The 26,580-nt window shown below is 57.8% G+C and overlaps 1 protein-coding gene and 2 non-coding genes across 10 annotated transcripts in view; all 3 read right to left on the bottom strand.

Moving 5' to 3' along the window:
* PRRC2B (proline rich coiled-coil 2B) overlaps positions 1-26,580 on the bottom strand; it is an 82,120-nt gene that overhangs the window by 4,591 nt on the left and 50,949 nt on the right. For 5 of the 8 annotated variants that reach the window (XM_053667848.1, XM_053667847.1, XM_037158524.2 and 2 more), the window contains 20 exons: positions 26,163-26,478; positions 24,375-24,574; positions 21,865-22,060; positions 17,279-17,495; positions 14,441-16,528; positions 13,659-13,855; positions 12,891-13,036; positions 12,169-12,310; positions 10,734-10,816; positions 10,010-10,195; positions 9,664-9,861; positions 9,250-9,336; positions 8,434-8,538; positions 8,068-8,260; positions 7,188-7,285; positions 6,180-6,304; positions 5,306-5,546; positions 3,338-3,514; positions 2,686-2,777; positions 721-802 (listed from right to left, as the gene is read on the bottom strand). In XM_053667848.1, the coding sequence (XP_053523823.1) occupies positions 721-802; positions 2,686-2,777; positions 3,338-3,514; positions 5,306-5,546; positions 6,180-6,304; positions 7,188-7,285; positions 8,068-8,260; positions 8,434-8,538; positions 9,250-9,336; positions 9,664-9,861; positions 10,010-10,195; positions 10,734-10,816; positions 12,169-12,310; positions 12,891-13,036; positions 13,659-13,855; positions 14,441-16,528; positions 17,279-17,495; positions 21,865-22,060; positions 24,375-24,574; positions 26,163-26,478 (5,169 nt within the window). Of the gene's footprint in view, positions 1-720; positions 803-1,466; positions 1,723-2,685; positions 2,778-3,337; positions 3,515-5,305; positions 5,547-6,179; positions 6,305-7,187; positions 7,286-8,067; positions 8,261-8,433; positions 8,539-9,249; positions 9,337-9,663; positions 9,862-10,009; positions 10,196-10,733; positions 10,817-12,168; positions 12,311-12,890; positions 13,037-13,658; positions 13,856-14,440; positions 16,529-17,278; positions 17,496-21,864; positions 22,061-24,374; positions 24,575-26,162; positions 26,479-26,580 lie in introns of those variants that run through there. The other 3 variants (XM_037158526.2, XM_037158527.2, XR_005084351.2) reach the window with 3 other exon arrangements.
* Positions 4,265-4,348, bottom strand: LOC119059041 (small nucleolar RNA SNORD62). The gene has a single exon (XR_005084355.2). It is a non-coding gene; the product is annotated as a small nucleolar RNA SNORD62 (small nucleolar RNA).
* On the bottom strand, positions 7,549-7,633 carry LOC119059040 (small nucleolar RNA SNORD62). Its single transcript, XR_005084354.1, has one exon. It is a non-coding gene; the product is annotated as a small nucleolar RNA SNORD62 (small nucleolar RNA).

Here is a 26,580-nt window from a genome sequence, read left to right on the forward strand (position 1 = left end):
AACCGTTGTCCAGGACCGGGCCTGACCTTGAGGCTCCCAGTCAGTGTCTCACAGATCAGCAGGTCTGTACTGGGCAGTGTCTCAGAGGGACCCACCTCAATTCTGTCCCCACCGTGCTGTTATCTCTGGAACAGAGCTTCAGAAGCTCAACCCAAGCAACTGGAGGAGCGGCCCTCCAGAGGCCTGCGGGAGGGAGAGCGCGGCCCAGCCCCCTCACCAGCCAGGAGCACCGCAGCACTGCAAACCCACATCGACGGGTCTGGGCGCTGGTGCCCGTCACATCTTAGAGTGGCAGAGAGGGGACCAGTGCTCGATGGCGTGACACTGAGAAACCCCCTTCGTGACAGAACGGGAGCACGGCACTCCACCATCACCCCTCCCCACCACGACCAAGGCAAGACACAGCACTCACTAGAGCCAGCACGCGCAGGCTCACACGCACACGCGTCCCGGCCACGGGCCTAGACCCATCCCAGCGCCACCTCCTCTGAGGACTCCGCATCCTCCCTTCTCTGCAGGACAAGGAAGGATCCAGACACCCGTCAGGAGGGGGAGTGCCTTTGCCAGGAGGGACCTGGGCCCCTGGCGCCATGCTCTGAGTGCTAGGGCACGTCTCTCTTTATAAGAGGAGCATGCAAACAGGGGGACAGTCCCTTCTCTCTAGGCGCCTGGAGTCGGGCCTGGCGCCGGGGCGGGAGGGTCTGGAAAGCCATCTTCTACCTGGTGAGCGCAGTGTCCCTGCACAGAGCCCATGTTAACTGCTGATCCAGAGGGCTTCCCACTGGGGCTAGCAGAGCTAGGCCTGAAAAAACCAAAGGCAGGGGGTGAGAACACACACGTCACCACAGAGACGGAGTCAAGCCCGGCGCGGCAGCCCCGGTGCGGGCTCGCAGACCTCCCGTCGGACGGAAATAAAGACCTCCGACGGCCAGAGCACAGCTCACCGGCTGCCCTGGGGCCTCCGACGCAGCTCACGGAGATGCCCCTGAGGGGCAGGGGGACTGGATGGGCGACAGACAACGAACCATCTCTCGGGGCTCAGAGAGTCTGGACCAAAGTGTCTGCAACCAGACACGAGGTCTCCAAACCTGACGTGAGAGTCGGGCCGAGTCCTTTTCCAGGCTTCCCCAGTTTGGGCGGGGTGAGGGGGGGACTTGGGCGTGAGTGGAGAGATACCAGACGGAAACATCTTCCTAAATGTGTTCCACTGACCAGACAACTGCTCTGGGGTGTTAATTAGATGCCGTGTGAAAAAAAAGTTTCGTGGTCAAAAAGTGCGAGTAGCACTGTGTGTGGACTCAGGACAGCGGGGCCACCCGGCCCTTGTACCCCGGCCCGACACCGACCGGGCAGGCCTGCAGCAGGGCGTGGCTCAGAGGCCATTTCCAGAAAAAACTGGAAACACTTCTCTATAAATAAACACACCATGGTTCCCGACCCCAATGAAAACGCCAACAAAACGAAGCTACTAGTTAAGAGTTGTATTTTCTAAGTGGTTCCCTTGTGTGAGGCGACGGCCCCTCTGTGCTCCCGGACTCGGGAGACCCCCGGCACGGGGGTCAGTCCCCTGGGTCTGCCCGAGGGAGAGTCTCGGCCCGAGGCAGCCGGGCCCTGCCGGGGGCTGCAGCCTGTCCGCTCCCCACGCCTCCTTCCTCTTCCGGATCAGACGCACTGCTCTGCGCTGCGGCCCACACCCGGGCCTCGCAGTTCTGGGGTTTGGGACTATACAAAAAATATAATCAGAAAATAAAGCACAGTAACAAACAAAAATAACTGAAGCCAAAAGAGTGAAAAGAACAGAAAAGATGACGGAACGTGGAAGGCCCACAGAAAGCCCTCAGTCTGGACATGCGGTTGGGAGGACAGACGAGGTGGCAGGTCTCAGCCACCACATGCCACACGCCACAAAAGCCCAAGCTGGGTGGGACCAGGCAATCTGGCGTTCGGGAGCACCCCTCAGTGGATCAGGGCTTGCTGGGGCGCCGAGGCCTCACTGTGGACCTTGCCCAAAGCAAGGACAGTCACATGTGTCTGTGACTCACGCACAAACAGGAGGGACCTCCAGGCACCTCCCGCACATAAGGAGAGTCAACTACACCAACCCCAGGGCCCAAAGTGGGATTGTGCTGCCTCTCCGACCTCCACGTGCTTCCTGGGCTTGAAAAAAACAGCAGAACCAGAGCTGCTCTGACTTCTCAATGTGGTGAGTAATCCAACAAGGTAACTCACACAAAGCCACCTCTGCATCCAGCTGAGAGACCTGGGACCCTCACTGGAGGCGGAGACAGTGCAGAGTAAGTGAGAAGCGGGCTTTCGCTCTGTGTGAGGCAGGGCCCTGGAGCCCTGAAGGAACCCTTCCCCTCCCGGGGCTGCGCCTTCTTAGCTGCTGGACCCTTTTTGAAAAGCTGGGGTGAAAGCTGAGTCATCAGGGTCTGTCTGACACTACGAACACGTTAGCTGTTCCTCTCCCTACCTTTCCAACAAGCTCCCTGACCAGAGCACTCGATGACAATTAAAGACAAACCTGTCCCTGGCTTTCCCGAAGCTAACGACAGCACCAGGTGTTCAGCACGAGAACTCCTAGGACACTGCCCCCCAGGCCCTCCCTGCTCTTCTGAACCCCTACCTAGCTTGGCTACAGCGAGCGCCGGGCCCTGCAGCGTCAGCCCTGGGGTGTCTCTTTACCTGTAGGTCTGTGCTGAGGTCACGGAGCCTCCTGGAGGGACATTCTGTTTACTGTCGGCAAAGTGGAAGCCCTTCATCTCCATCTGAGAGGACTGAAGAGACCAGGAACACAAGTTGCTCTTTAGTGGCCTGGGGACAGCCTGGCCCTTGCTGAACCTGCTCTCGGCAGAGCTGACAGGCATCAGGAGGACCCAAGAGAATTTCTGGATAGCGAGGCATCTCCTAAAGGAATCCAGGCTCGAGGGAAAATCCCTGGAAGTGTGCTGGTGTCCTTTCTTTTTGAAGGGGCTGGGGAGAGTGACCCGTGAGCCACCACAGGGGACTGGCCAGGCGTGCCGTGACTTCTTTGCCCCAGACAGAGGGAGCCAGTGGGGATCACAGATTCCTGAACTTGATCCCTGCCCCACGCTGTCTGACCGCCAGGACCCGCACCTGCACCGGCCTCCACAGCTGCACATGCCTTCCTGTGCCTGGCATCTCGCACCTGAGCCTGTCTACGCCGCTAGCTCCCACACAACCCCAGGGTCCTGAGGGGACCTCGCAATGAGTAGGGGATGGGTGGTTGCACCCGAGACCTCTAGCACTTTAGGCCACAACAGTGGAGTCTGACCGACTCGGAAAGGCGATGAGACAAGGAAGGAGTCACACCTACCTCTCTGCTGGTGTTAAGGACCGAAGGCTGGGAGCCGGGTGGCAGCAGCCTGCGGGGGCCCCCGACAGACAGGCTCTGCCCCTGTGGCAGCTGGATGGATGGCGGCAGGATCAGGGGCTGCTGCCCGGAGCCATACCGAGGCAGGGGCAGCTGGGAGCCAGGCAGCGGCATCGTCAGCTGCTGACAACAGGGACAGTTACGAGGAGGCATGGACTTGGGAAGAAAGCCACAAACCACCACTGACACACATGCCCAAGAATGACCACACACTAGACTTGAGACTCTTATTTCAAAGTTAAAGTGAGGCGGTCATACAGCAGTGAAGGTTCTGGATTCCCATTAGAGCTGGGCCAGTCACCTCACCTTTACGCGGGATGGCAGGGGCAAGTCTGCTGCTGGAAGGGAGTGGGTGGTGAGGAAGCGACTGCGGAGCTGGCCAGGGCCACACAGGAAGTGTGCTGCCCCTTCTCTGTGTCGGCAGAAAGCTGTGGGTGCCCCCGGCCCTTCTCGCTTCCACCCAGCTGAGGCCTGTGAAAGGCACATTACGTGCTGGGGAAGCACCAGGACCCTGGCAGGTCCAGAAACATGACGACAGGGCTGCGATGTGCTGGACATGGCCATGGGGCACCAGCAGGCAAAGCGCAGGCAGTGAACCCCAGGTGCACGAGGGGACAGAGCTGGGGAAGGGCACCTGTGTGCCCTTTGTGCAGCACAGAGGCCGGCCCTTTACTGCTGTGCATACAGAGAGAGGACAGGGCTCCAATGGGTTCTGGGCATGAGAGTTCTTGGAGGCAAACCGGAGCCCCCTGGATGCTCCTAAAGCACGTTACGCCAGAAGAACAGAGCCTTCTAACACCTGGAACAGGTGGGTGGGAGGAGGGGTAGGTCTGGAGACTCTCGGGCCGAAGGCCGGGTGAGCCACGCCGGTCTCAGCCACTGGCCTCTTCATCTCCCTGATGGTGAGTCCACAGTGCAGGGGTGAAAGGATCTACTGGAATCGCATCACTGAGACACGTGGCAGCCAGAGCTCTAGGGCCCCAGGCTCTGCCTTGCGCACCACGGGGTGCAGGATGGAGACAGTGACAGTACTGACACTCAGGGGGTGGGTAGCCAGACTGGGTTTCAAAGGTCCCCTGACTGCTGCACTGAGAACAGAGTGCTGGGTCCAAAGCAGGAGCAGAGCTGGGCTGCTCGGGCCCAGACAGGGAGGTGGGCGCAGCACAGGCTGGACTCTGACCACTGTCAAACGCAGCGCCGATAGGGCCTGAGGAAGAGGCGGAGGTGGCATGAGGGACAGCGCAGAGTCCAAGGTGACACGGACTGGACAGCCTGACGGACCAGGGGGAAAACCCCACGGTGGCGTGGTGTCGGCACAAGTGAAGTCCGAGATGCTGTGCAGTGTCAGCACGGAGGTGTGGGCAGCCTGCTGTGTGGGGTTGGGTCCGGAAGACAGAGTTGGCCACCAGACGCCCTTCAGGAGAACTGGGAGCATCGACGAGCATGCGGGGGACTCTCCCCACTTCCCAGCCTCATAGGCCAAGGGTGGGGAGAGGGGCTCCAGGAGGGTCAGTGCTCCAGGGCCGTGATTTAGGGCTATAAAGGTGATGGGACTCCACAGGAGAGGCTGAGCATTTGGCCCTGGTTCTAGCGGCTCAAGGACCAGTCACAGTGCCTACAGACAGTATGTAAGTCGGCAAGAAACAGAAGAGCACTGGCTGATGTGGCACAGTGGACTGAGTGCTGGCCTGCAAACCAAAGTGTCTGCAGTTTGATTCCCAGTCTCAGACACAAGCCTAGGTTGAGGGCCAGGTCCCCAGTAGAGGGCGCATGAGAGGCAACCACACATTGATGTTTCTCGGCCTCTCTTCCTCCCCTCCCTTCCCCTTTCTAAACAAAAATAAATAAAACCTTAAAAAAAAAAATGAAATGAGGCCTCGAGTTAAGCATGAGACAGGCTGAATTCCTGACCTGGGGGAGCTGGGAGTCCAGCATCTGGGAGGCGCCAAGACTGGCAGCCTGGCCGAGCTGGCTCTCATAGACCAGGGCTTGGCTTCCGCTCAGGGGCTGGTAGGGCGAGCCAGACTGGGGCTTCACCATCTCCAAGGGCTGCATGCCGGGGAACGCCGAGTACGGAGGCTTCAAGGCCGTGCCTCCAGAGAGGATCATGGTGCTGGGAGGTGACAGGCTGGGGTGCATGTACACCTGAGATCTGTAAAAGCCAGACAGGGGTGGGGCTCGAGTGTGTGAGTATGCCAGCGGGTCTGAACCCCCAGAGGGCCTGCACAGACACACTGCCAGCCCTGCCCCTGAAGTTTGTTCTCAGATCGGAGTCAGAACATGCATTTCTCACCACCTCCTAGAATCGGGGGTGTCCAACCCGCTGTGTGTGGGCTGCATGCAGCCCAGCATGGCCATGAATGTGGCTCAACACAGGCTCATAAATGTACTTAAAACCTTTTCTTTGCTCATCAGTTTTCATTAGTGTTTATGCAATCAGTGTGTGACCAAAGGCAACTCTTCTTCCAGGGTGGCCTGGACAGCCCTGGTCCGTGAGGGTACCCACGGGCTGCTCTGGGGACCAGTGTGAGTGTCGCCAGGTTAAACAAAGCAACACACGCACGAGACACAGGAGAACCTGTGTGACGCCCACAGCACCAGATGGGAGACCCAGAACACACAGCAGAGGTGCACGATGGAGCAGGCCCCCCGGCCTGCAGCGCAGGTGATGACGACTCTTAGGGACCACAATCACTCCCACACCTGCTCCCGTGGTCCCCAGGCAGAGGAGCAGCAGGGCAAGGGAACAAAGGGAATGAGGCTGGGAGCTGCCAGCCCACCTCACCTGAAGGGCTGCAAGGAGCTGAAGATCTCCTGTGACTGGGAGACAGGGAGCCCGCCCCTCAGGCCCAGCTGCGCCGGGGCCTGCAGAGACGTGTGGAGGGAAATCGGGATCTGCTGGGCGGCGGCCTGGGGGGTGGGGAGGAAGCCAGAAAGGTCACTGTGATGCCTCCGAGCTGTATTCTGTTCCCTCCCAGTCCCAGATCCTCTCGCCATGGCAGCTGGAACGCTGCCCAAAACGCCAATTCCCGCACGCCCTTCCTGTGTCCTTTTGCTCTACTGGACTGCACGGCAGAGAGGGAGTCCCAGCCACGCGTGCGTGCCAGCAGGGGAGGGTCTCAGAACGCCATGGTGAATGGATGATCACCTGCAGAACATGTGCTGTGTGACCCAGTTATGAGAAGACCAAAACCTTACACTAAAGAACGTAATAGTTAAGGACACGTTTTAACAAGGTCAGGACAGGCCAAGTCCTGAGTCCTCTGTCCCGATCTGCACTTGGAGCGGTGCCTCGCCTACGAGCTCCACGGGCCTGGTCTATGCAGACGCACGGGCCTGGGGGTGCTGGACCATTCAGAAGGCCCACCCAGCTCCAGGGGACTGAGGCCATCCCCGTGTAACACTGAAGGCATGCCAACCCTGTGCAGAAGCAAACACTGCTCGTCTCTGAATCTGCCCCTTCCCAAACGTGCCAGGCCTGGAAGGCCAGGCCTTTCCTTTCTTCATCGAAGGACACTGATCGCCAAAGAGAATTCCATATCGGCCAATTCCCTCACTAGGACACAGGAAGAACTCCGAGAAAGGAAACTAAACCGCGTCTGGAGCACTGAGCTCCATTCTTCTGCCTGGTCTCTCTCGTTTATTCAGTCCACAAACACTGGCTGCCGTGATATGCCAGGTGCTGGGCAAGACACGTGAAGGACACAGAGAAAGAGACAGAAGACGAATAAATGAAGAAAATAATGACATTGCACCCCCACCCCCACCAGGCCACCTGGCTTGCCACCATCACCTGTTGGTAACTCTGCTGCTGAGGTATCGTTTGAGGAACCAGTCGGGGCTGACTTGCAAACACATGGCCGTCCAGGTAGAGAGGTGGCAGGTGGTTACCTGGAGACAGAATCCCAAGGAGGCAGAATGGGATCAGGTCTCTGTGTTTCCGAGGTCCCTTTAGGGGACATGTTGCATGTGAACGCTCTCCTGGGGAGCATGTGCAGGGCCCGCTTGGTCTCCAGCTGTGGGCCCTGGGCTCGGCAGCACCACAGGGCGCCTGGAGAGGCCACGGCACCAGGGCCCAGGAGGAGGGGTGGCTCCAGTCCACGCTGCCCACCCTCAGGAGTGTCTGTCTGCCCTGGAACTGAGGGCTGCCTGGGTCTCTCAGTCACTGGCCTCTTCATCTCCCTGCTTTGAGTCCACAGTGGAGGGTCAGAAGGATCTACTGGAATCGCATCACTGAGACTTCGGCAGCCAAGGCCTCCCGATCCCCACCCCCTCCCCTTGGGCACCAACAACACAAGGACCAGGACGGTGACGGTAAAAACGGTAGAGGAAACCACCGCTAGAGGGCTCAGCCAACAGAAGGGTGTGAGCTCTGCTCCTGGGTGCGGCTGCCTCCTAGAACTCGTCCTCATTGACAGGCGGCAGTGACATGGCCCCCGGGGGACCCAGGTCCAGCTCAGGGCCAATGCCGAAGTGCCTGGCAGTCACCAGTCTCCGCCTCCCAAGAGGGAAGGTGGGAAGCAGGAAGTGCGAGTCACCTGCAGCCCAGGGGGACCACCCAGCCTAGAATCCAGCTCCCACTTGAAGAGACCCCCAAAAGCAAGGCGGGGTGGTGCGCAGGCTGGCAAGCCCACTTCCGTTGGGGTAAATGGAGAGGGCCCGGGCAGCAGTACCTGGAAGAGAAGCAGAAGGGGCGACAGAGGCCACTGGCATGGGTGGCATGGAAACCCCGCCGAAGGAGCTGTAGTTGACTCCGCCGGAGGCCCCCACGGAGGATGGGGGCTGGAGGCCTGAGCCAGCGCCTCCTGGAGAGCTCTGCTCTGGCAAACTGGGCGAGTTTTCCCATGCTTTTCGTGCTGACTCCATCTTCAGAAGCGGGGGTGGGGGGTGGAGGGGGTGGGGAGGTGAAAGTTACCAGGGTGAGGCAGAGACCCTGGGGCAGGGGGTGGGGAGGCAGGCAGGTGGGAGGGGCTCCTCGCTCCACCTCTTCACAACCTCCAGCACCAAGAAGGTGAGGCCCAGCGCAGTGCTGATTTTACCTTCAGAGTGAGGTCGGCAGTGGGGAAGGACATCTGGGAGAGGCCGATTGCCCTCGGGATGTGATGATCTCGACGGAGGATGGGGATACTCTGGGTCAACCCAGCCTGGAGGGGATAGGAAAGCGTGAACAAGCAGGCGCAGAGGAGCAGGACAAGGCATCAGGACGCACTTCATGTTTGGTAGTGGGCGCTGAGGCCACCAGGACACAGCCGCCAGGGGCCCAGCCCACAGGTTGGCCGGATCCCCTCAACAGAAGTCCCAGGAGGGCCCCTCCTGAGCCCTTCAGCAGGGACAGTCATGTGCCAGCAACACAGAAGCTACTGGCTGCTGCACGCCTGCAGGCTTGGAGACCTCCAGGTCCTGCCTCAGCCCCCAGGAGACTGCGAAAGAGGCCCCCGTGACAAAGGCTCAGAGATGCAACTGCGAGACCCTCCTCCTGAGATGTGCCGTGCCCGCCAGCACATTATGGGGTCCTGAGAGGCCTCAGGGTCTGGAAGCTTGCTTGGCCCAGTGCTCTGCAACGTGACCTCGGAACTTGGAAGGATACAGAATCAGAGAGTGCCAAGCAAACCAGGTCTTAGGAGGGATGTCACCCCACTTTAAGTTCACAAAACAGGCCGTGAAGCACTCAAGCAGCCACTTGAAAGACACGTCACTAGCTAGAAACTGTCTCAGGACCCAGACCCAGGTCTGCCAGATGCCCAAGCTGGGGCAGGTTCATGCCTGGTGTCAGAGAGCCAACCAGGCTCTTTCCTCCCAGGGCCTGCCAGCGCGGAGACCAGAGCTGGAGGCTGGAGGCAGAAGCACACACTTACGTTACTGGCCAAGGCGTCTTGAAGCTTGACCACTGGATTCCCTGCGGGACCAGAGGCAGAACCTGGCGGCAAGCTGAAATCGGAGTCCTGGAAAAAAGGGAACAGAGTCCAGGCCTGGCTCACCTTTTGCCAGAGACACGCCTTACACTGATCCACAGCCCAGCAACCGGAAAACCCACGAAGCAGTCTTCACCGGGTGAGCAACATGGCCAGACCTCTCCTGACAGCACGTGTGGACAGGATGCTGACCTCCCCTCTCCCTCACTGTGCCCACTGCCCACTGGCCAACCCCGCTGGTGTCAGCAGGACATCTGGAAGACCGCTCATTGGCACCTCCATCCATGACCCCGCGCTGACATCCACCTTCTCCCCCAAGTTAAAAAGCAAAAAGAAAGGAGCCAATCAATGCCTCACTTTTGGACTGACTCCGAACTCGATGGGTGGCACTGGGAGCACGGAGTCCACGTGGATGTCCACCCCATTCACAGGCGGGACGACAGCCCCTGGAAGCCGCTCGGCCCCCTCCGAACCCTTCCTGTGCTTCAGGGAGCGCTCGTTGCCGATGGGGCCAGGTCTATGCTCCTTACTCTGTCCTGAGCCTTGTTCCGAGTCCTTGACGGGAGAGCAGAGAAACTGAGACACACGGACCAGACGACCCTGATCTGTAGCTCCTAAGCCCCTTGGGAATCGGGGCAGAAGACGGAAAATAACGAGCCCTGTGCCCAGGCCCTGGTCCCCGTGAATGAGACTCCCAGGTCACCTTTGGCTCAGGCTGCTTCTGTGCCTGCTCCTTGTGGCTGTCAGCCTTGGGCTCCAGGCCGGACCCGCTCATGTCCTCCGGTTTCAGAGTGCCATATGGGGAACTGCGCTGTGAGGAGGTCGCAGATGACTCTCGAGACTCGGCGCTCAAATCCACGCCACTATCTCCCTGGCTGCTCTTAAAACCCTGTTGTGCAAGCACAAAATGGGTTAGAGCTCTCGCCCCGGATCACGACCCACTGCCACCCAAGGCGCAGAGCTGAGTCTGGCCCGAGACACAGCTCGCCCAGCATGCCTGCCCTGCGCAGCCTTGTCCCGGGAGAGTGGGCGGGGGGGGGGGGGGGGGAGTCCTGACCTGGCAACTGAAGGCACACGGCCAAAGGCAGCAAAGCTGCCCAAGTTCACAACCATGAGCCCCAGGGGGCCCAGGACAGAGACTGCCAAACTGATTTCCCTGTGACCCACACCAAACTGAGCGAGCACTGTCACAGGTCTGAAGGCGAGGCCCTCAACCACTCGCCCTACGCTGGGGGTCTGCCTTGTAACCCCTTCTCCTTCTCACTCTCACACGGATCAAACACCAAGACAAGCCAGAACCTGTGGAAATGGCTTCTGGTCCCAGCTCAACTGTGTGGCTGAGAGGAAGCTTGGGCAGGCCGCCAGCATGAGTCAGCCCCGGGACAAGCCAGGTGCGTGGGCGGGGGGCACGCGCAGCGGCCACCCACCTCAGTGGAGCCAGACTCGGTGCTGTTGAAGGCAGTGGCGGCTTTAGTCCAGGAGTCGCTGGTCGAGGCCTGCACAGGGATGGCTGCCGGGGGAGGGAGACGGAGTCGGGGCGTCACAGAGAAGCACAGGCAGAGCTCACGCAAACCCTGGTCCCCTCGCAGTCCCCGCCCAAACACCACATGCTAGCAAACAGATCTGACACACGGATCTGGTCTGGGAGCCTCATCCACCTTCCCAACCTCTTCAGACTTCAACCAAAGGGTTAGATGCTGTGGCAGACACAGCAGCGACTTTCCAGGGCTCCTGCTAGGAGAGCGGTGCAAAGCTTTCCTTCGCCGAAGCCCACTGTTTCTCTCTACACGCGGGCAGCTGCTCCCAAGTCTCGGAGAGGTCTGAGGCGCAGTGACTGAGACGGGGTTAGCTCGCGAGTCGCCCGGAGGCCCCGTGTGCATGCACACAAGTCCACGGATGCTGTGTAACCCAGGCCTCTGCAGCCAGCTCCTGTGCCCAGTCGGTCCGCTCGGCCCAGCCAGCGATGACACCCATCACAGACACACTATCGGAGTGCCTGACGCCAGAACTGCATTAAGTGATCGTTGCACTTTCCGCCAGAGCTGAGTGTTCTCAAATGTCATTCATCGATGTGTTGGGACCAGGGCTTCAGCGGGTCCATGAAGATGGGCCGTGAGATCAAATGGAAAGAATCAAGGTCCAGGCCCCAGAGTCTCAGGTGACTGTCACGTGGCTCTGAGGTCAAGTCCCTCCACTCTAAAACCCTTGGCTGCTGTGTTTGAAACTAAGCTGCGCTACATGATTTCTCCGCGCCCCCTGGGAGGCGCCAGGAGTTCGTCTTAGACATCTTTGTGCCCTGCGGGGCCCTGGCCAAAGCAGACACTCAAGAAGAATCTGCTCAGTTAAGATGGCTTTGTATCTTAAAACTTACTGGAAAAACAGCATTAAATGTAGAATTTACTTTAAAGTTCAGGGAAACACATTTTCTAAAAGCAAAATCCACCTTACTCTGGCCTCAAGTCCATCTTTCTAAGAGTGTTTCTGGGAAGAACTGACAGCACCTTCCCCCAGAGTTGGAAAGGGCCCTCCGGACTCCAGTTCCCTCGCAGGCATGCACTGGCGAGTCAGGCCAGCTCCGGGTGCCTTCCACCGGGTGGCGTGTGGCTGTCCCTTTTCAGGGATCTCAGTGCTGGCAGGCGCTTGCTCTTCCACCAAAGGCGAGGCAGGAACAAGCTCACAGCTGCTCAGGGGCCGCGGCAGCAAGTGGCGCTATGATGGTGCCTAACATTCTGGCTCCGCAGAGAATGCCAGGGAGCCAGTCATGCTCCCTCTACATTTGGGGCTCCAAAAGCAGGGTGCTCCCTAAGAAGAGAACGGCCGCAAGCAGGCTAGGTGCCTGAGCCCACACACCCCAACTCTTACCGGGGCTGCCACTCTCCCAGATCTCAGTGCCCAGGCTGCTGCCCGGCACAGGAGTGTCGCCCTGCTCCAGGCACAGGCTGTTCTGCTTCTTCGCAAACCGAGGAGGAATTCGGGAGGAAAGACCCCGACCTTTGACGGGCACCTGAGGAGAAGAGAGGCGGGGTGGGCCAGTGCGCAGCAGGGGCTGGGCCTCCACCGGTGGGGCCTCCACCGCCGACCACACCACGCCTGGAACGGGTCGACAGCCCAGGGACTGTGACCAGAACTCCAACGACAGGAGAAGTGGTGTAGTGGCCCGTTCTGCCTAGTTTTAGGAATTGTGTCTCTCGCCCTTAGCCACAAACGGTAGAGATACAATTCCTAAAACTAGGCAGAGCGGTCTACTACAAAGTGGCAGTGTCCCACTGAGGCCAAGTGGCACAGGGTCCCCAACTCGTGACTCCTAAGGTGACGAGTCTCACCCTACTCAGGCCAGGGCTCAGTGGAAGGATGAACTCGGGCTGACGAAGGCCTGCACCTTGCTCGGTGAGGCTTCCACTAGCGGTCAAGGGGACAAGTGCCCTTGAGGACAGAGGCGAGGCCACCTGCTGGCACAGGATGGCAGGGAGTGTGCTAACACCTTCCCCTTGGACTTAACGCAGAACTCTCATCTCCTTGGCTCTGGTCTCCCTGAGCCATCAGCCTGCCCTCAGCCTGGCTCCCCCTCACCTCGGGTAACTCACCTGCACAGCTTGTTCCTTCTTTCTCCTCTCTTCCTCCAGCAGGCGGCGCTGCTTCTTGGTCAGGACTTCGATGAAGCCTTCGCCCACCATGGAGCTCACCTCAGGCTCCTCCCCAGGGCTAGACCCACAATTCTCAATGATGGAGTCTGAACCACGAGATTACAAGGGACCGTGTTGCACTCACCAGAAGCCAAGAGCCCAATCCTACAGGCCACTAATACCCAAGGGCAGGCTCAGCTCCGAAGGCTGGGCAGTGCCTGGCCTGACACCTCAGGAGCTGCGCTGCGTCCCCAGGGGCCACGGAACCCAGCTGTGATTGCTCCACCCTTCTCACCCCCACCCCCCACACCATTAAGACAAACCCAAGAGGCCTGAGCAACACCGGGGTTCAGAGAAGTCTTTGGAGAGACAGACCCTCAAGTCCTAGCTCTGTTCCTAACCAGCCCCGTGACCCTGGACACACCAATCACACTCGATCTCTCTGGGCCTCGGGTTCCCTCTTTAAACCGAGGTATAGTGGTACAGTTATGGGAGTCCAGCAGGCTGTAAGCCACACCGAGGCATGGTGGTACAGTTATGGGAATCCAGCAGGCTGTAAGCCACACGAGGGCAAGGGTGGTATCTGTCTTGCTCGCCACTGCAGCCCTGGAAGGTGGCCCAGGGCCTGTCCGGAGACCCAGACTGTGAGCAAGAGGGAAGGGGGCAGCACAGAGCAAGGCCCTGTTCCACCTGGGTCTTCTCCCCTTGAAGAAGTGAGTCAACACTTACTTCCATAGTTCAGGTCAAACTGCTTCATGGCCTCACCGTGCTCGTCCACCCTCTGCACGGCCAGCTGGGCCTCCTTCTCTGCCTTCTCACAAGCAGCTTCAGGGATATCAGAGGTGGCATGGGCAGTACGCTCCAGGGTGTAGTGGGCGCTCCCACTGGTGCAGCCCAGACCTCCCGGCAAGGCCTCATCCGGGGACCTGTAAGGAAGGAGGAACCCCGTTAGCTCGGAAGGGTCCAGAGCCCAGTGAAGGAGTGGAAAGGCAAGACCGCACGCAGCACGTGCATGTGCCTGGCCTGCGCCGCTGTCCACCTGGACACAGCTCCTGGCAGCAGTGCAGCGTGTGCAGGCCATGCGGAAGGCTGCAGCCAACCGCCCCCAGCAGCACTGGGGGGCCCCAGCTCTCCCTCCTCACGGGAAAGCTGCTCCTGTCTACCCTTCCCAGGGCTCAGGAGCTCTGGGCCTTCCCGCTGTGGGCCGCACTCTGCAGGGCTCCACAAAGAACAGCGGCAAGGGCCCCGAATGGAGCTGTAGCACCTGACCAGCAGGGTGCTCGGGCCTCACCCTACCCCCAGGCTCCTCGGGTTTCAGTTTTCAAGCCACAACAAAACACCATAGAGAAGCAGACAAGCGGTGCAGAAGCTAGTGATGCAGACACCCTCGGGTGGAGGGGCAGGTTGGGGGCACCTGGCACACGGCGGGACACGCATGCATGAAGTGCCGCTCAAAGAACTGGCTTAATACAATGGCCACAGAAAGGACCCGGATTCTGCTCTCGCTTTACCTTTTGGCTTTCAGCGGCATCCCGTTCTGCTGGCTCTCGTAACGGGGAGAAGCGTCACTGCCACCTGGCCTAGCGGATTTCTCCCCAAACCCTCCCGGCTCCAGCTTCCGGCTCTGCCTGTCCACCAGCGGTCTCTGACTGGAGAAGCTCCTCTTGGCCAGCTCCTTCTTCTCCCCCAGACTGGCCCCGGGCAGGCTGCCATCTACCTGGGGGCTGGGCTCAGCCCCGGGGCCCTCACGCCGCTCGCGCCGCTCACTGAAGTCACTGCTCTCGGAGGCCGTCTCCCACTCTTCGTTGGCGTGATCAGAGGAGTTCTGGCAGGAGAGCTCAGGTGACCTGCGGCCCACGGCCCCGTTCTTGTCCCCAGGACAGAGCTTCGACCGGGCTGGCCACTGACCCGCCAGCAATGGGGGCTCCTCCTCAGGGCCCCACAGGCCCAAGGACTCCCGTTCCTGCCGGAGGCGCCTGAAACGAGGGGGCTTGTCCTGGCGCGGAGGGCGCCTCCTCCTGAAGGGCCGGTTCTCTGCGTTCTCAGAATCAGCAACATGGTCATCTTGGAAGAAGGCCCTCTTGTCCTCAATGCGGCTGTCCTCGAAGGCCCTGCCACCGAATGAGTCCGAGTGTCTGCAGGCCTCCGGGATGCACTCTCTGTCCATAGGTCGCCGGGAGCCGCAGGGGTCGGGGGAGCCATGGTCCTGCCAGCAGGTGCCGGGACCCTTGCTCTGCCAGTGGGTCGAATCCTTGGACACAAAAGTTCTCCGTCCGTAGCTGCAGTGGCTCAGCCGGGGAGGGAGGGCTCGTCCGAAGGCCCTTGGGCCTCTGCTCTTCGCCTCTGGACCGCTGTGATCATCAGAGTACATCTTGTTGGACCGCCAGGAGTCTCTGAAGTCACCCTTCTTCAATGCGCCCTCCTCCCTGTCCAGGGGCGAGCCTTCAGGAGGGCCATTCTCCGAGCCTCGCTGCCGACGCCGCTTGGGAAGCTCTTCATACTCAGAGCCCTCACTGTGGGTCTCGCTGGCGATGCGGCGCCGGGGCTTGGCTCTGGGGAAGTCCTCGGGCTGACTGAACTCTCGCAATCCCCGGCCGCGGCAGCTCCTCTGGCTGTTGGTGTAGATTCCCCGCGCCCCAAGGACCCCCCCGCCACACATGCTGGGGCTGCCACCGCCAGCAGGCCGGCCACGGAAAGTGAATTCCCGGAACCCGCGGCCGCGGCTCCGGGCCTGGCCCCGGCCCCCAAAGGCTTGCTCCTCATCAATGAAGATCCAGTTATTCCTCTTCGTCGGAGGCGCATCGCCGGGCTCCCGGGAGGGTCCTGGCTCCCAAGCCCCATCAGGCTTCTCTTCCTCCTCAGACTTGCTGGCCGGGCAGCCCGGACGGGCACGGGCCAAGCCCTGGGCCTCCAGGGCAGAGGGAGTGGAGTTGGCCAGGGTGGGGTTGTTCTCCTCGTCCTCGTCCTTTGCAGCCTGGGGACTGAGCGGCGCCTCCTCCTTGACGGCCAGGCGGCCACTCTCCTCCCCCAGCTCCTGCTTAGTCTTGTCCACCTCTTTCTCTTTGTCTTCCACCTTGAGGGCTTTTAGCACGGGCTTCTTGATGGGCCCGGACCTCCGGGTCCTGCTGGTCTGCTCCTGGTGCTGGCTGCCCGCGCCCCGGGGCTCTGGGATCCACTCAGGCTCCAGGGACGGCTGTTTGTGGGGGCTCCCTTCCTCCTCCCAGGAGGACACGGTAAAGGGCGGCTCCTCCCGGGGCGTCTCCTCCACACTGTCGGCTGCGTCAGTGGCCTTGGGCTGGTGGCTAACCTCCCAGTTGCTATACTCTGGCTTTTTCTCAGCCGGGGCAAAGTCGGGCTGCAGTGGGGTGCACCTAAGGTTTGGGGCGTGGCCCCCAGGAGCGCCTGCGTCGTGTACATTTTCTGGGGTTGGAAACAAAAGCTCCTGGCCTATTCTCTGAGAAGAGACACAGCTGTCGAAGTCTGCTGGGGCCTTCTTGTCAAAAGCACTCAGGTACTCCTCCACTCTCTCCTCCAGGAGGCCACGCTGGGCACTCATGCCCCCTGACCTTCCGGGGGGGGCAGAGAAAGAGCTTTCACTCCTGGAAAGGAACCAGAAAAATCTGTCAGTGTGATTGGAGCCTGGTTCCTGCTTTCCACGCTGAACACAGAGCTTAGTTTTAAAAAGAAAAAAAAAAAGTTTTAAAAAAGGAAAAAATGATAACCACCAGTAGTCCCTCTACCTTTTAAATTTATTTATTTACTTTTAGAGCATGAAGAAGGAAGGAAGGAAGAGAGAGGGAAACAGCAACGTGTGGCCGCCTCCTGCGCACCCTTCACAGGGGACCTGGCCCACAACCGGGAACCGAACCACGACCCTTCGGTTCAGGGGCCTGCGCTCGGCCCACCGAGCCACACCAGCCGGGGCCGGTTCCTCTGTTTTTAAGTAGGTCTCAGAGCAGCGGGACCGTGGATGGGCGGTGGCCCCTGGAGTCCAGAGAGCGAGGAGCACAGTGGCTGTTGGTGGATTTAGCATGCCACCCAGGAGACAGAACAGTCGGGGGTCCTCGGGTGCCACAAGCGAGCTGGAGCCTGGGCCTGGACCAGCAGGGCCAGCTTGCTTTACCTTCCCAGGGGAGAGAGGTGACCGACATGCTTGTCCTACCTACCAGCCCAGTGCCCCCGCCTCTTCCCCCTGGTCAGAGCTCTGCCTCTGACCCCAGGAGTCTCCTCAGCCTCAGCCCCTTTATTAGATAAGTGCCCCCCCCAGGCGCCCTCATCCCCCAGGCAGTGCGTCCCTGGACAGGGCCTCGTCCTGCAGGTGCAGGACGGCAGGACTGAATCTGTCTCACCTGACGTGCATGTCCATGGCCAACGTGTCGCTGGATTTCGGGTGGGGAAGCGAGTAGCTCTTGCTCTGCAATGCCATGTAGCCCTCGGGGCTCCACACAGGGGCCGGGTCGATGGCAGTCACCTTCCTTTCTTGCAGTGGGGGCACACGGCTCTGATCCTCAGAGCGACAGCCGGTCCCATTAAGGGACTCGTGGGGCAGCACGGGCTTCATCAGTCCTGAGGAGGCAGAGAACTGGTCTGTGTCACCCCGTCTGAAAACCGTGCTCCGACCCCCAGGCCGACCAAAGGCCCCGGGGAACCAACAGTGACCCCGACTGTCACACAGACACGACACTTCCCAGCTGGTCGTCAGAGATCTTAACCTTTTCTGACCACGGGGCCTCTGAAGCCACAGCACGCAGCTCGAGGCGTTGAAAGACCTGTTCAAAAGACCTGTGAAGTCCAGCCTCAGGTTCAGATTAAGCAGCCCTGTGATGAAGGGCACTTAAAACTGGCAGTGGAAACTGAAACCACCAAAGCGGAGCATTCGCCAATGCGGGCAGGGGGCCGAGAGGCAGCAGCGAGCCCCCCTGTGAGCGCAGACACCAGAAGGTCTCCGCACTGCATGGGCACCTCCCTGCTTCGGGACCTGCTGCTCAGGGAGACTCGCAAGGGGATTCCAGCTTCAGCTCCTTTTGTCTCCAGTTCTGAGACTGACCCCACCTTTTCCTATAGGAGGCGGAGAGGGTGACACACACAGGACAACCAACCATCACTGGTCGGAGGAGTTTAGGATGAAGACAGGCATCTCCACCCTACCAGACACAAACTCACTGTGCCCATGTCCTCTGTCTGCCTCTATCGAACGAGGCCTCTGGGTGGCACAGAAGATAAAGGCCTCCTTGGGCCTCAGACTGTCGGGGGCTCTGTTCAAACGCTACTGACCCGGGACCGTGACTCTGGCAGCGACTGGTGGAGCCGAGCGGCCGGCCCCCGAATGCTACAATGGCACATCGTTTCTCAGGTGCGGGTGTGACACCAGCTGAACTGTGGGGCACTGTGCACAGACTTCCTTTAGGTAACTACGGCGGAGTCTCAGTGCCTGGCAAACCTTTCTGCCATGGAAATACTTCCTGGTCGCAAACACTTTCTGCCGCGGAAATGCTGGACAGAAGAGACCCAACATTTTGCTTGTACAGTGGTGTACCCCTTGGAAACAGAAGCCCCCCCCATCGGTCTTCGCGTCCTACAGGCTTGTTCTTCCACCCAGCACAGGGGATGGGCTTTTGTGCACAATGCAGAGAGCTGCAGCTGAGGCGCTGCTTCAGACAAAGACCCTCAAAGGGGTATGTCCTCGATCATAGGCAGATGAGAAAAACGTACGCTCTTTTGAGCAGGGACAGGGAAATGATGACGTTTATGTCTCGGCCTAGGCAGGGTAGGGAAAGAAGAGCACCCCCTCTAGGAATCCAGAGCCACAGGTTTGGGGAAGGGGGGCGTTCAGCTTTATACCCCCAGAGTGGTCTAGAAACACCCCAAGTTAAAATAAAAGGTGGTTCTAAGCAGAAGAAAATAGGAAACACTTCTAGAGGGGCACGCTCGCCCCGAGCCGTGCTGAGTCCCCACAGGGAATAAAGCTCTATTAAGAATGAACCTGTGCCCTGGCTGGGTAGCCAGTCACTTAGGGCATTGTCCTGATATGCCAAGGTTGCAGGTTCCATCCCTGGTCAGGGAACACACAAGAATTAACCAATGAATGCATAAATAAGTGGAACGACAAATCTCTCTCTCAAACCAATTTAAAAAACAACAAAATAAAACCCTGGCTAGTGTGGCTCAGTGGACTGGGCAACAGCCTGAGAACCAGAGTCGCTGGTTTGATTCCCAGTCAAGGGACATGCCTAGGCTGCAGGCCAGGCCAGGTCCCCAGTAGAGGGCGCATGAGAGGCAACCACACATTGATGTTTCTCTCCCTTTCTTTCACCCTCCCTTCCCCTCTGGGTGAAAATTAAATCTTAAAAAGAACCTGGATCCACCCGGACACAGCACATCAACAGGATTACATACCTCCCCGATAACTTCAAATAACAGAATAATCTGTTAAACACTAGAAAATGATGTTTTAAATAATTAAAATGCATAAAAGAAATTAAAAATATTAACACAAGAAAAAAATGACAGATTTAAGAAGAATTCTAATGATCAAAATACAGTCACTGAGATTAAAGCTCACTGGACAGTAAAGGAAAAGCAAACAGATTAGATGCAGATGAAAAGAAAGCAGTTCTGAGGCATTTTCCTAGAAAGTCCCAGAGATGCCCTCTCTCATATTTAAGAGACTTGGAAAACAGAACGAGAAGGTACAAAATACTCCAAGGGGAAGTTCTTGAAGAAGGGACACAGGATGAGGAAAAGGCAATCTGTCAACTGATGATTAGAAGAGAAGTTTCCAGAAGTGATGGAAGACGTGCAATCTGCCCTTGGATTCGTGCAGCAGGAGCTCGGGCACCCGGACACAGAGCATCAAGACAGAGCTGCAGAGCCCAGAGACAGGAAGACAGACAGTCTCAGAGAGAAAACAGTGGGTCACCCGACAGGGCACACTGCCCGCAGCAGTGGGAGCCGGAAGAAATGCCAGTGCATCCCTTCCTCCTAGGCTGACGGTAACTGCTGACCTCGACCTCTGCACCCAGCAGTACTGCCTGGAAGCAAGGGTGGCGTGGAGACCACCCCAGGCAGAGGAAGACTGCTGACAACCCTTCCTGAGGGACTCGTGGGGTGCACTCCACGAAGAGGTCAACTGAACCCAGATGAAGGAAGCAGAGGGCAGAGGGGAACACAGAGAAGAAACCAGTTCACACGCAGGCAAATCGGCCGAGCACAGACTGGATCAAACTACAAAAATCATCGTGACTAATCAGGTGGGCATAAAATCCAGGAAGAACTCAAATTCTAGGAAGAAACAAGACCAGTGAGGAGGTAATTGGAGTTCGAGAGGGAAAACACTGATTGGCGCATGTCAGAATTCAATGTAATCACTACAATAGTAGAACCAGAACGTAAAGGAAAACAAACAAAAGAATAGAAAAACCTGATTAAAAATAAAAATAGAAAAGCATAAAGGGGGACAAACAAAAAACATAAAATAGGAAAGGAGGAAATCCAAATATAATCACTCCAGGAATTCTCAAGGACTGGCTCTGGCCACCAAGAAGTACTTCCAGGATGGATGGAACCACGCACTGCAGACAGACAAACATACGCTCCGCGAAACAGGCTCAGCGAGGCCAGCAATGAAAACACGGAAGAGGATGCTAAACGATCGGCAGTCCACGGAAACCAGAAACGATGTCACTATCAGACAGAGCAGACTTTAGAGACGGTCAACTCTGAGAGTGGCAGGCGACGAGGGTGTGCCTCCAGACGGCAGACAGACCACACCGACGGTCTCCCGGGACTCACAGACCCACAGCCATCACGGGACACCCGAACACAGCCTCTGAGAAACTGATCAGGACAAAGACTGATCAGAAACTGATCCAGGGGACAAAAACTGCGACGACACCAACATTCACAAAGCACAATTAGCAAGCTCAATTTATGTCTAATTAGAGAAAAACACTCTTTTAAAGCGAACATCGAATGTTTAAAAAAAATTCATAGCCTACAAAGAAAATCTCAACAAATGTCCAGCAATCTTGACTGAGGCCCTGTTGGCAAGTTCAGCCCTTGAGTGAAATGCGACCTGTGTCTGTTTTAAAAATAGTTTCCCTGGAAAGCAAGGTGCTCATTCCCTTGCTGCAAACACAGTCTATAGCCGTGTCTGCTCTCACGCCAGCAGAGCCGAGCAGCTGCTCTGAGCCCCAAATCGTATTACTGTCTGGCACTTACAGAAAAAGTCTGAGGACCCCTGGTCTCTCATGACACAGACAGCATTATCTGACCACAAAACAGCCACATTAGAAAATCACACTGTAAGAATAATCTTTAAACCCCGTATTTGGAAAATCTACAACTTACCATAAAAAAATCATAATTAAAAAAAAAATGAAAATCAGACTAACATTCAGGCCTGTACAATAACAAAAGTGCTTCCTCATAAAACTCACAGGAATTCATAGCTGAGGTGAGACTCAAGTACATGTACCAGAAAAGTCAAAAATTAATGAGCTAAGTCTCCAATTAAAAGAACAAACTAATTTCAAAGAAAACAAAGAGAAAAAGGAAAAGTTAATTAAGTAAGAATAAAAAAATAGAGAAATTAAGAAATCCAAAGCTGTTTTTAAAAAATGGCATTAATTAGACAAACTCTGGGGGAAACTAATCAAGGACAAAAACAGAGAAGGCAAAAAGAACACTAAGAATGACAAAAAGCGTCAAAACAACACAGAAGAGATAAAAATTAATGAAAGCAATTTGTAATGCATGGTCTTAGGATGTTCCCAACAATTCTTTATGACAGGCACTGTCATACCCTCATTTTGCAAACAAAGTTAAAACAGACTAGTCGTGTGACCTGTGGAAGCTGCCAGGCGGAATCGGTGGACCTAACTCCCGGGGCCCTGGCTGGGCCTCTCCAGGGGGCCCACTGGTCCAGGGTGCTTACCCGAAGGGGGCAGGGCCGAGGGGTAGAAGTCCACTGGGGTCCGAGTGGGCGCGATCCGCGGGTCCATGTAGGAAGGCATCATCATCCACCTGGGATCGAAGCCCAGCATCTGCGGGTGGTGCGCATAGAAGGTGCGCTGCGGGTGGGAGGGTGGGGGGTACACCTGCGGCCAGTGCTGCATCTTGTACATCTGCTCCTGAGCAGGGAGACAGGCCCAGTGAGACAGGGCTGCGGGCAGACACCGCCCCTGCACGCACACTGCACCAGCAGGGGGCACAGAAAGCCCACCCAGAACAGGAGACCAAGAGAGGGAAGGGGTAAGCAGCTGCTGCAAGGGACAGATGTGCCACCCTCACGGTGGGAGCCCACAGGTCCCTCTGATACGAAGCACACGCTCCAGGGACTGACACCTGGCCAGCATACCTCCCGGGCGCTCTCCTTGCCTATAGCCACCTGGGCACGTCACCACCCTCCCTTCTCTCCACTGCCCTCTTGGAGCCACTCTCCAAGCTACAGGGGTGATACTGTCCGCACGCACGCACGCACGCACGCACACGCACACACACGCCTCTACCCCTCTGACTGTGTCAACCCCGTGCTTCCAAAGAGCTTCTGCGGGCTCTCCACAGGCCTCCACGTTGGCTACAGCGTCTGCGGGGCCCTGGCCCCCGCCTCCTCGGCTCCCTTCACAAGACTGCCTGCCACCTCAGGCCTCTGTCTGGGAAGCGCCTGTTTCCTCCGCCCCCAAACCTGGCTCACTCACACTCTTCCTAGGTTCTATCTTAAAAAGCACCTCCTCAGGAGAGCCTGTCCCGACGGCCTGGAGAAGTCAGGCCCGTATTCTGCTCCCAGCACTGACATTTCTCCTCTGTAGCACTGACGACAGGGCACTACTGCCTCGAGATGGTCTGCCTTCCTACTTCGTGAGAGACTGCACTCCGACTTCACGGCAATGTCCTTGCCCTGACCGCCAGAGCTGGTGCAGAGAACATGCACCGCACAAGTGCACGAACATAAACCATCAGCATAACAGCCAGCACTGAGGACCTGGAGGCGCTCACTGCACAGCCTGCTGTGGCATCAGGGGCCTCTGGGGCTGCCTCCCATGTGCAACCTAAGTGGGTGCCAGGCAGGACTCTGGTTCAGAGTCAGCCTAGGAGAGTCCAGTGGGCCTCCGACTGCCAGTGGCCTGGGCTGGACACCCCCAGACAGCTTCACTGGCCCTTAGGACATCTCTGCAGAGCACTTGGCACCCAACAATAGAGACCTCACAGCCACAGAGGCTGCAGGCCTCCGCTGACGGCAACCCCTCATGTCTGGACCCCAGGTCCCCAGGAAACCTGACCAGACAGGATGCCAGACCCCTTCGGGCTGTCCTGGCGCTTTCAGACTGCCCTCTGTTCTAAAGAAAGGACCTGCCCATCACTGCCCCCAGCAGGGCTACCTAGGGCCACACTTGCTACTGTGTCTGGCTTAAGCTGCTGCAGAGAGCTCCCTGGTCAGTAATTCTATGCAAGCCCCGAGCCACCATGGAGTCATCCACTAGCATGTGTAAATGCATGAGTCTACCTTCCTGTTCAGAGCTCAAGACTCAGTGGCTCCTGGAATGCTTTCTGGGAGCTCAAGGTAAGGAGGGCCCGGGGGAAGGTTTTAAAGGCCACAGAAAGAGATTCTGGGAAGAGTGTGGATTTGTTCCCGCAGGGCACACACAGTCTGAAATTTTTCTGGTTACCATTAATGGTAATTTACTGCACACTCAGCTGCTGAACTAGGTAATGTCCACGTATGATCCCCGGTGACACATTTGCTCCTTTACTGCTCTCCTGTAAGACACTGAATTGCCAACAAGTGTTCCAGATAAACCAGGTGACCAGGCTTCCAAAGACTGAATCAGATTACAGCCATCACGCGCATGCTCTCGTCCAGTGCAAGAGGTAAACCCCTTTTAAGGTTTATGAAACACCAACCAAGGTGATACTGCTAGATCCGTTTATAGGAGCCGTAAAGCCCTCCCTGCCACACTGAGAGGCAGGTACTCCTGCTTCCTGGTTGGCAATGACCTGCCAAGGCCACGAACCACTAGAGAAGCTGCAATCTGGTCAACCCCTGCAAACCACGTCCTTCACCCGAAGCTCGCGCGTCTCTCTCACAGCTCTCTGAGCAGCTCCAAGGCCGCCCTCGTTCCCTGGGAAGGTCCGCGTGGGGCCACAGTGTGCTGCTCTGAACGAGAAAACCTCTCTCCAAGCTCACCCACCCCACACCCAAGGCACGTGCCGTGCACAAACTCGCCCGCACTGAGAATAGACAAGGAGGTCAGTAAACTACCACCTGGAGGAAACACTCGGAGAGACGACGGTCAGAGCTGATGTACCAAGGCCTGAGGTTTTGAGGTGCAGCTCCTGGTGTGACTAGGAGGTAGGGGAGTGGACTTATGTTTGTTTCAACGGAGGGAACATCACTCAGTAGTCAGGTCTGTTCACACGGGCCTTCTCAATGTCTTCTCTCTTTACCTGTTGTTGCTGCTGCTGCTGCTGTTGGCGCTGGAACCTGGGAGGAAGCGACTTCTGGAACTTGCTGAACTCCTGTGCAGGGGACCCAGCCTCCTGGGCCCCCTCCTCACTGCTGCCGTTCTGAGTGATGGCTGCAACAGCTGCAGGGGCTTCTTCTGAAAACGAGCTGGGGGCTTCCTGGGCAGAGAACTCCGGGGAGCCTAGGGAACAACCAACCAGAGAAACGACCGAAGTGAGCTCACAGAAGCGTGACCAACCAAATATTTCAAGGCAAACACTCTTCCTTGTTGGCACTGCCACCGCGCTGGACTATTCACAGCCCTGCCCCTGGCACTGTGCTAACACTTCACAGGCACGAGCTCACCAGCTCCCACAGCACCACTTGGAAACAAAGCGTTCAGATGTCAGATGTACTGTATGAGGTCACGGCACCAGCGGTGGAGCTGGATTTGAGTCCAGGTGACAGAGATTTCATTTAAAAAGGACCCTAGTATGTCAGCGAGCAGCCACAAGGTCGATGACAGCCCACATGCCCATCATCCCAACAGCTTGGCTCCACAGGTCCAAAGGCCATGGGACCTGGGCACCACGGCCTCTCCTATACCATGGGGACAGCAGCGATGCCCACGCCACGGGGCTTGTGGAAATCACAGTCAGTGAGAGAGACCAAGGAAGTTTTCTCCTTTAATGTACTTAAAGCCGAACCTGACAGGCCATAAGTGCTCAGCACAACTGCCCATCATTCTCTCTGAATTCCCTTCCTCGTCCCAGCTCAGCTTTGCACCCTTCCTCCCCGCCCCAGCTTTACTGAGGGGCGGCTGACACTGGCGTTCCTCGTTCTGCTGCAGAGAGCTGAGGGGCCTGGCGCGGAGCCTCCCAGGCCCAGCGATGCACTCAGAGAAACAGTGCAGGAGGGCGGGGCGGGTGCCAAGAACTCCTGAATCGCCAGGCCCACAGGCCCCCGGGGACTTGTACCTACTGACCACGCCCCCACGGAGCAGTCTCCATCTGGACCGCTCACTGCCCCCGAGTGCGGACTGGAAGCTGCACAGGCTTCACTTGGACTTCAGAGAAAGGGACGTGGACGGCCACCAGACCAGCAATACGACCCCACCTGGGAGGCTCTGAGAGACCAAAACTAAGATCAGACCCTTCTCTCTTGAACAGTTGGTCTCAGTTGATTTTTTTAAAAATCGCAAAGAACATAGCTGATTTGTTCTTCAAAACCGCTCGGGAGATGCCCTCCATCATACAGTGCCACACGGCATCTCCATGGCAGCCGTGGGACCCTCTCCTTCCGGCTGAAAAACGTGTTCTCCGACGCAGGGAGAGGACCCCACGCTTTCGTTCAAGTCCTGCAGCAGCTGCGTCTTGGTGCGTCTTTGGTCGAGCAGTGCAAGTAACAACAACAGAGATGAGGACGACAAAATCGGCAGTGTTACCGGGAAGCATACGCGTGGTTCCTATATGCAGAAAGTGTGCCAAGAGCTTCACGTCCATCACCTCGTGTGGCCCCACAGCACGCAGGAGGGACGTGATGCTATTATCCCACTGCACCGACGCTGAGAACATGGGCTCCAGAGGTGAGGCACGGAGCCGACTGGTTTCAACAGCTGAGACAGGATGCGACTCTAGGCACAGACCCAGGCCGAAACTTAACGCCTGATGCTGCCCAAGGTCCTCTCACCATAAGCCACAGCCTGTGCTAGGAAGCCAGGGAGGAGATTCGAACAAAAGCCACCCAGGGTTCCCGTTCGTGGGACGAGCCCCCCCCCCCCCCCCGCTCACCTTTGCGGACAGCAGGGCCGTTCTCCTGTGGGGACACCTTCTCGGTGCCTGGAGACCGGGGCACTTCCTTCTCCACCTGCTTCTGGACCTCGCTGGCCTTCTGAGCCTGCTTACACTTCTGGTCCAGCTGTTTGAGTTTGGCGGCACAGGCGGCCAACCTCTCCTCCCGGGCTCGGCGCTCCTCCTCCTCTCGGCGCTTCCGGGCACGCTCCACAGCCTCAGACATCTCGGACTGGATGAACTTCTGCCGTGGGGGTGGCTTGTCCTCTTTGTCCTCGATGGACTGTTGCCGAAACACGCCACCCACAGAGGACTTCTGCCAAGAGAAGAAAGCCTCTGATGAAAGGAGATGAGGTGGCCCCAGGGTGGGGCCAGCGCTCTTTCCAAGACCCTGGAGCCCCTCCAGGGGGGCCCTGTC

This window comes from Artibeus jamaicensis, unplaced genomic scaffold (genome assembly GCF_021234435.1).
Source record: "Artibeus jamaicensis isolate MK-2021 breed Jamaican fruit bat unplaced genomic scaffold, CSHL_Jam_final contig_471, whole genome shotgun sequence".
NCBI lineage: Eukaryota > Metazoa > Chordata > Mammalia > Chiroptera > Phyllostomidae > Artibeus > Artibeus jamaicensis.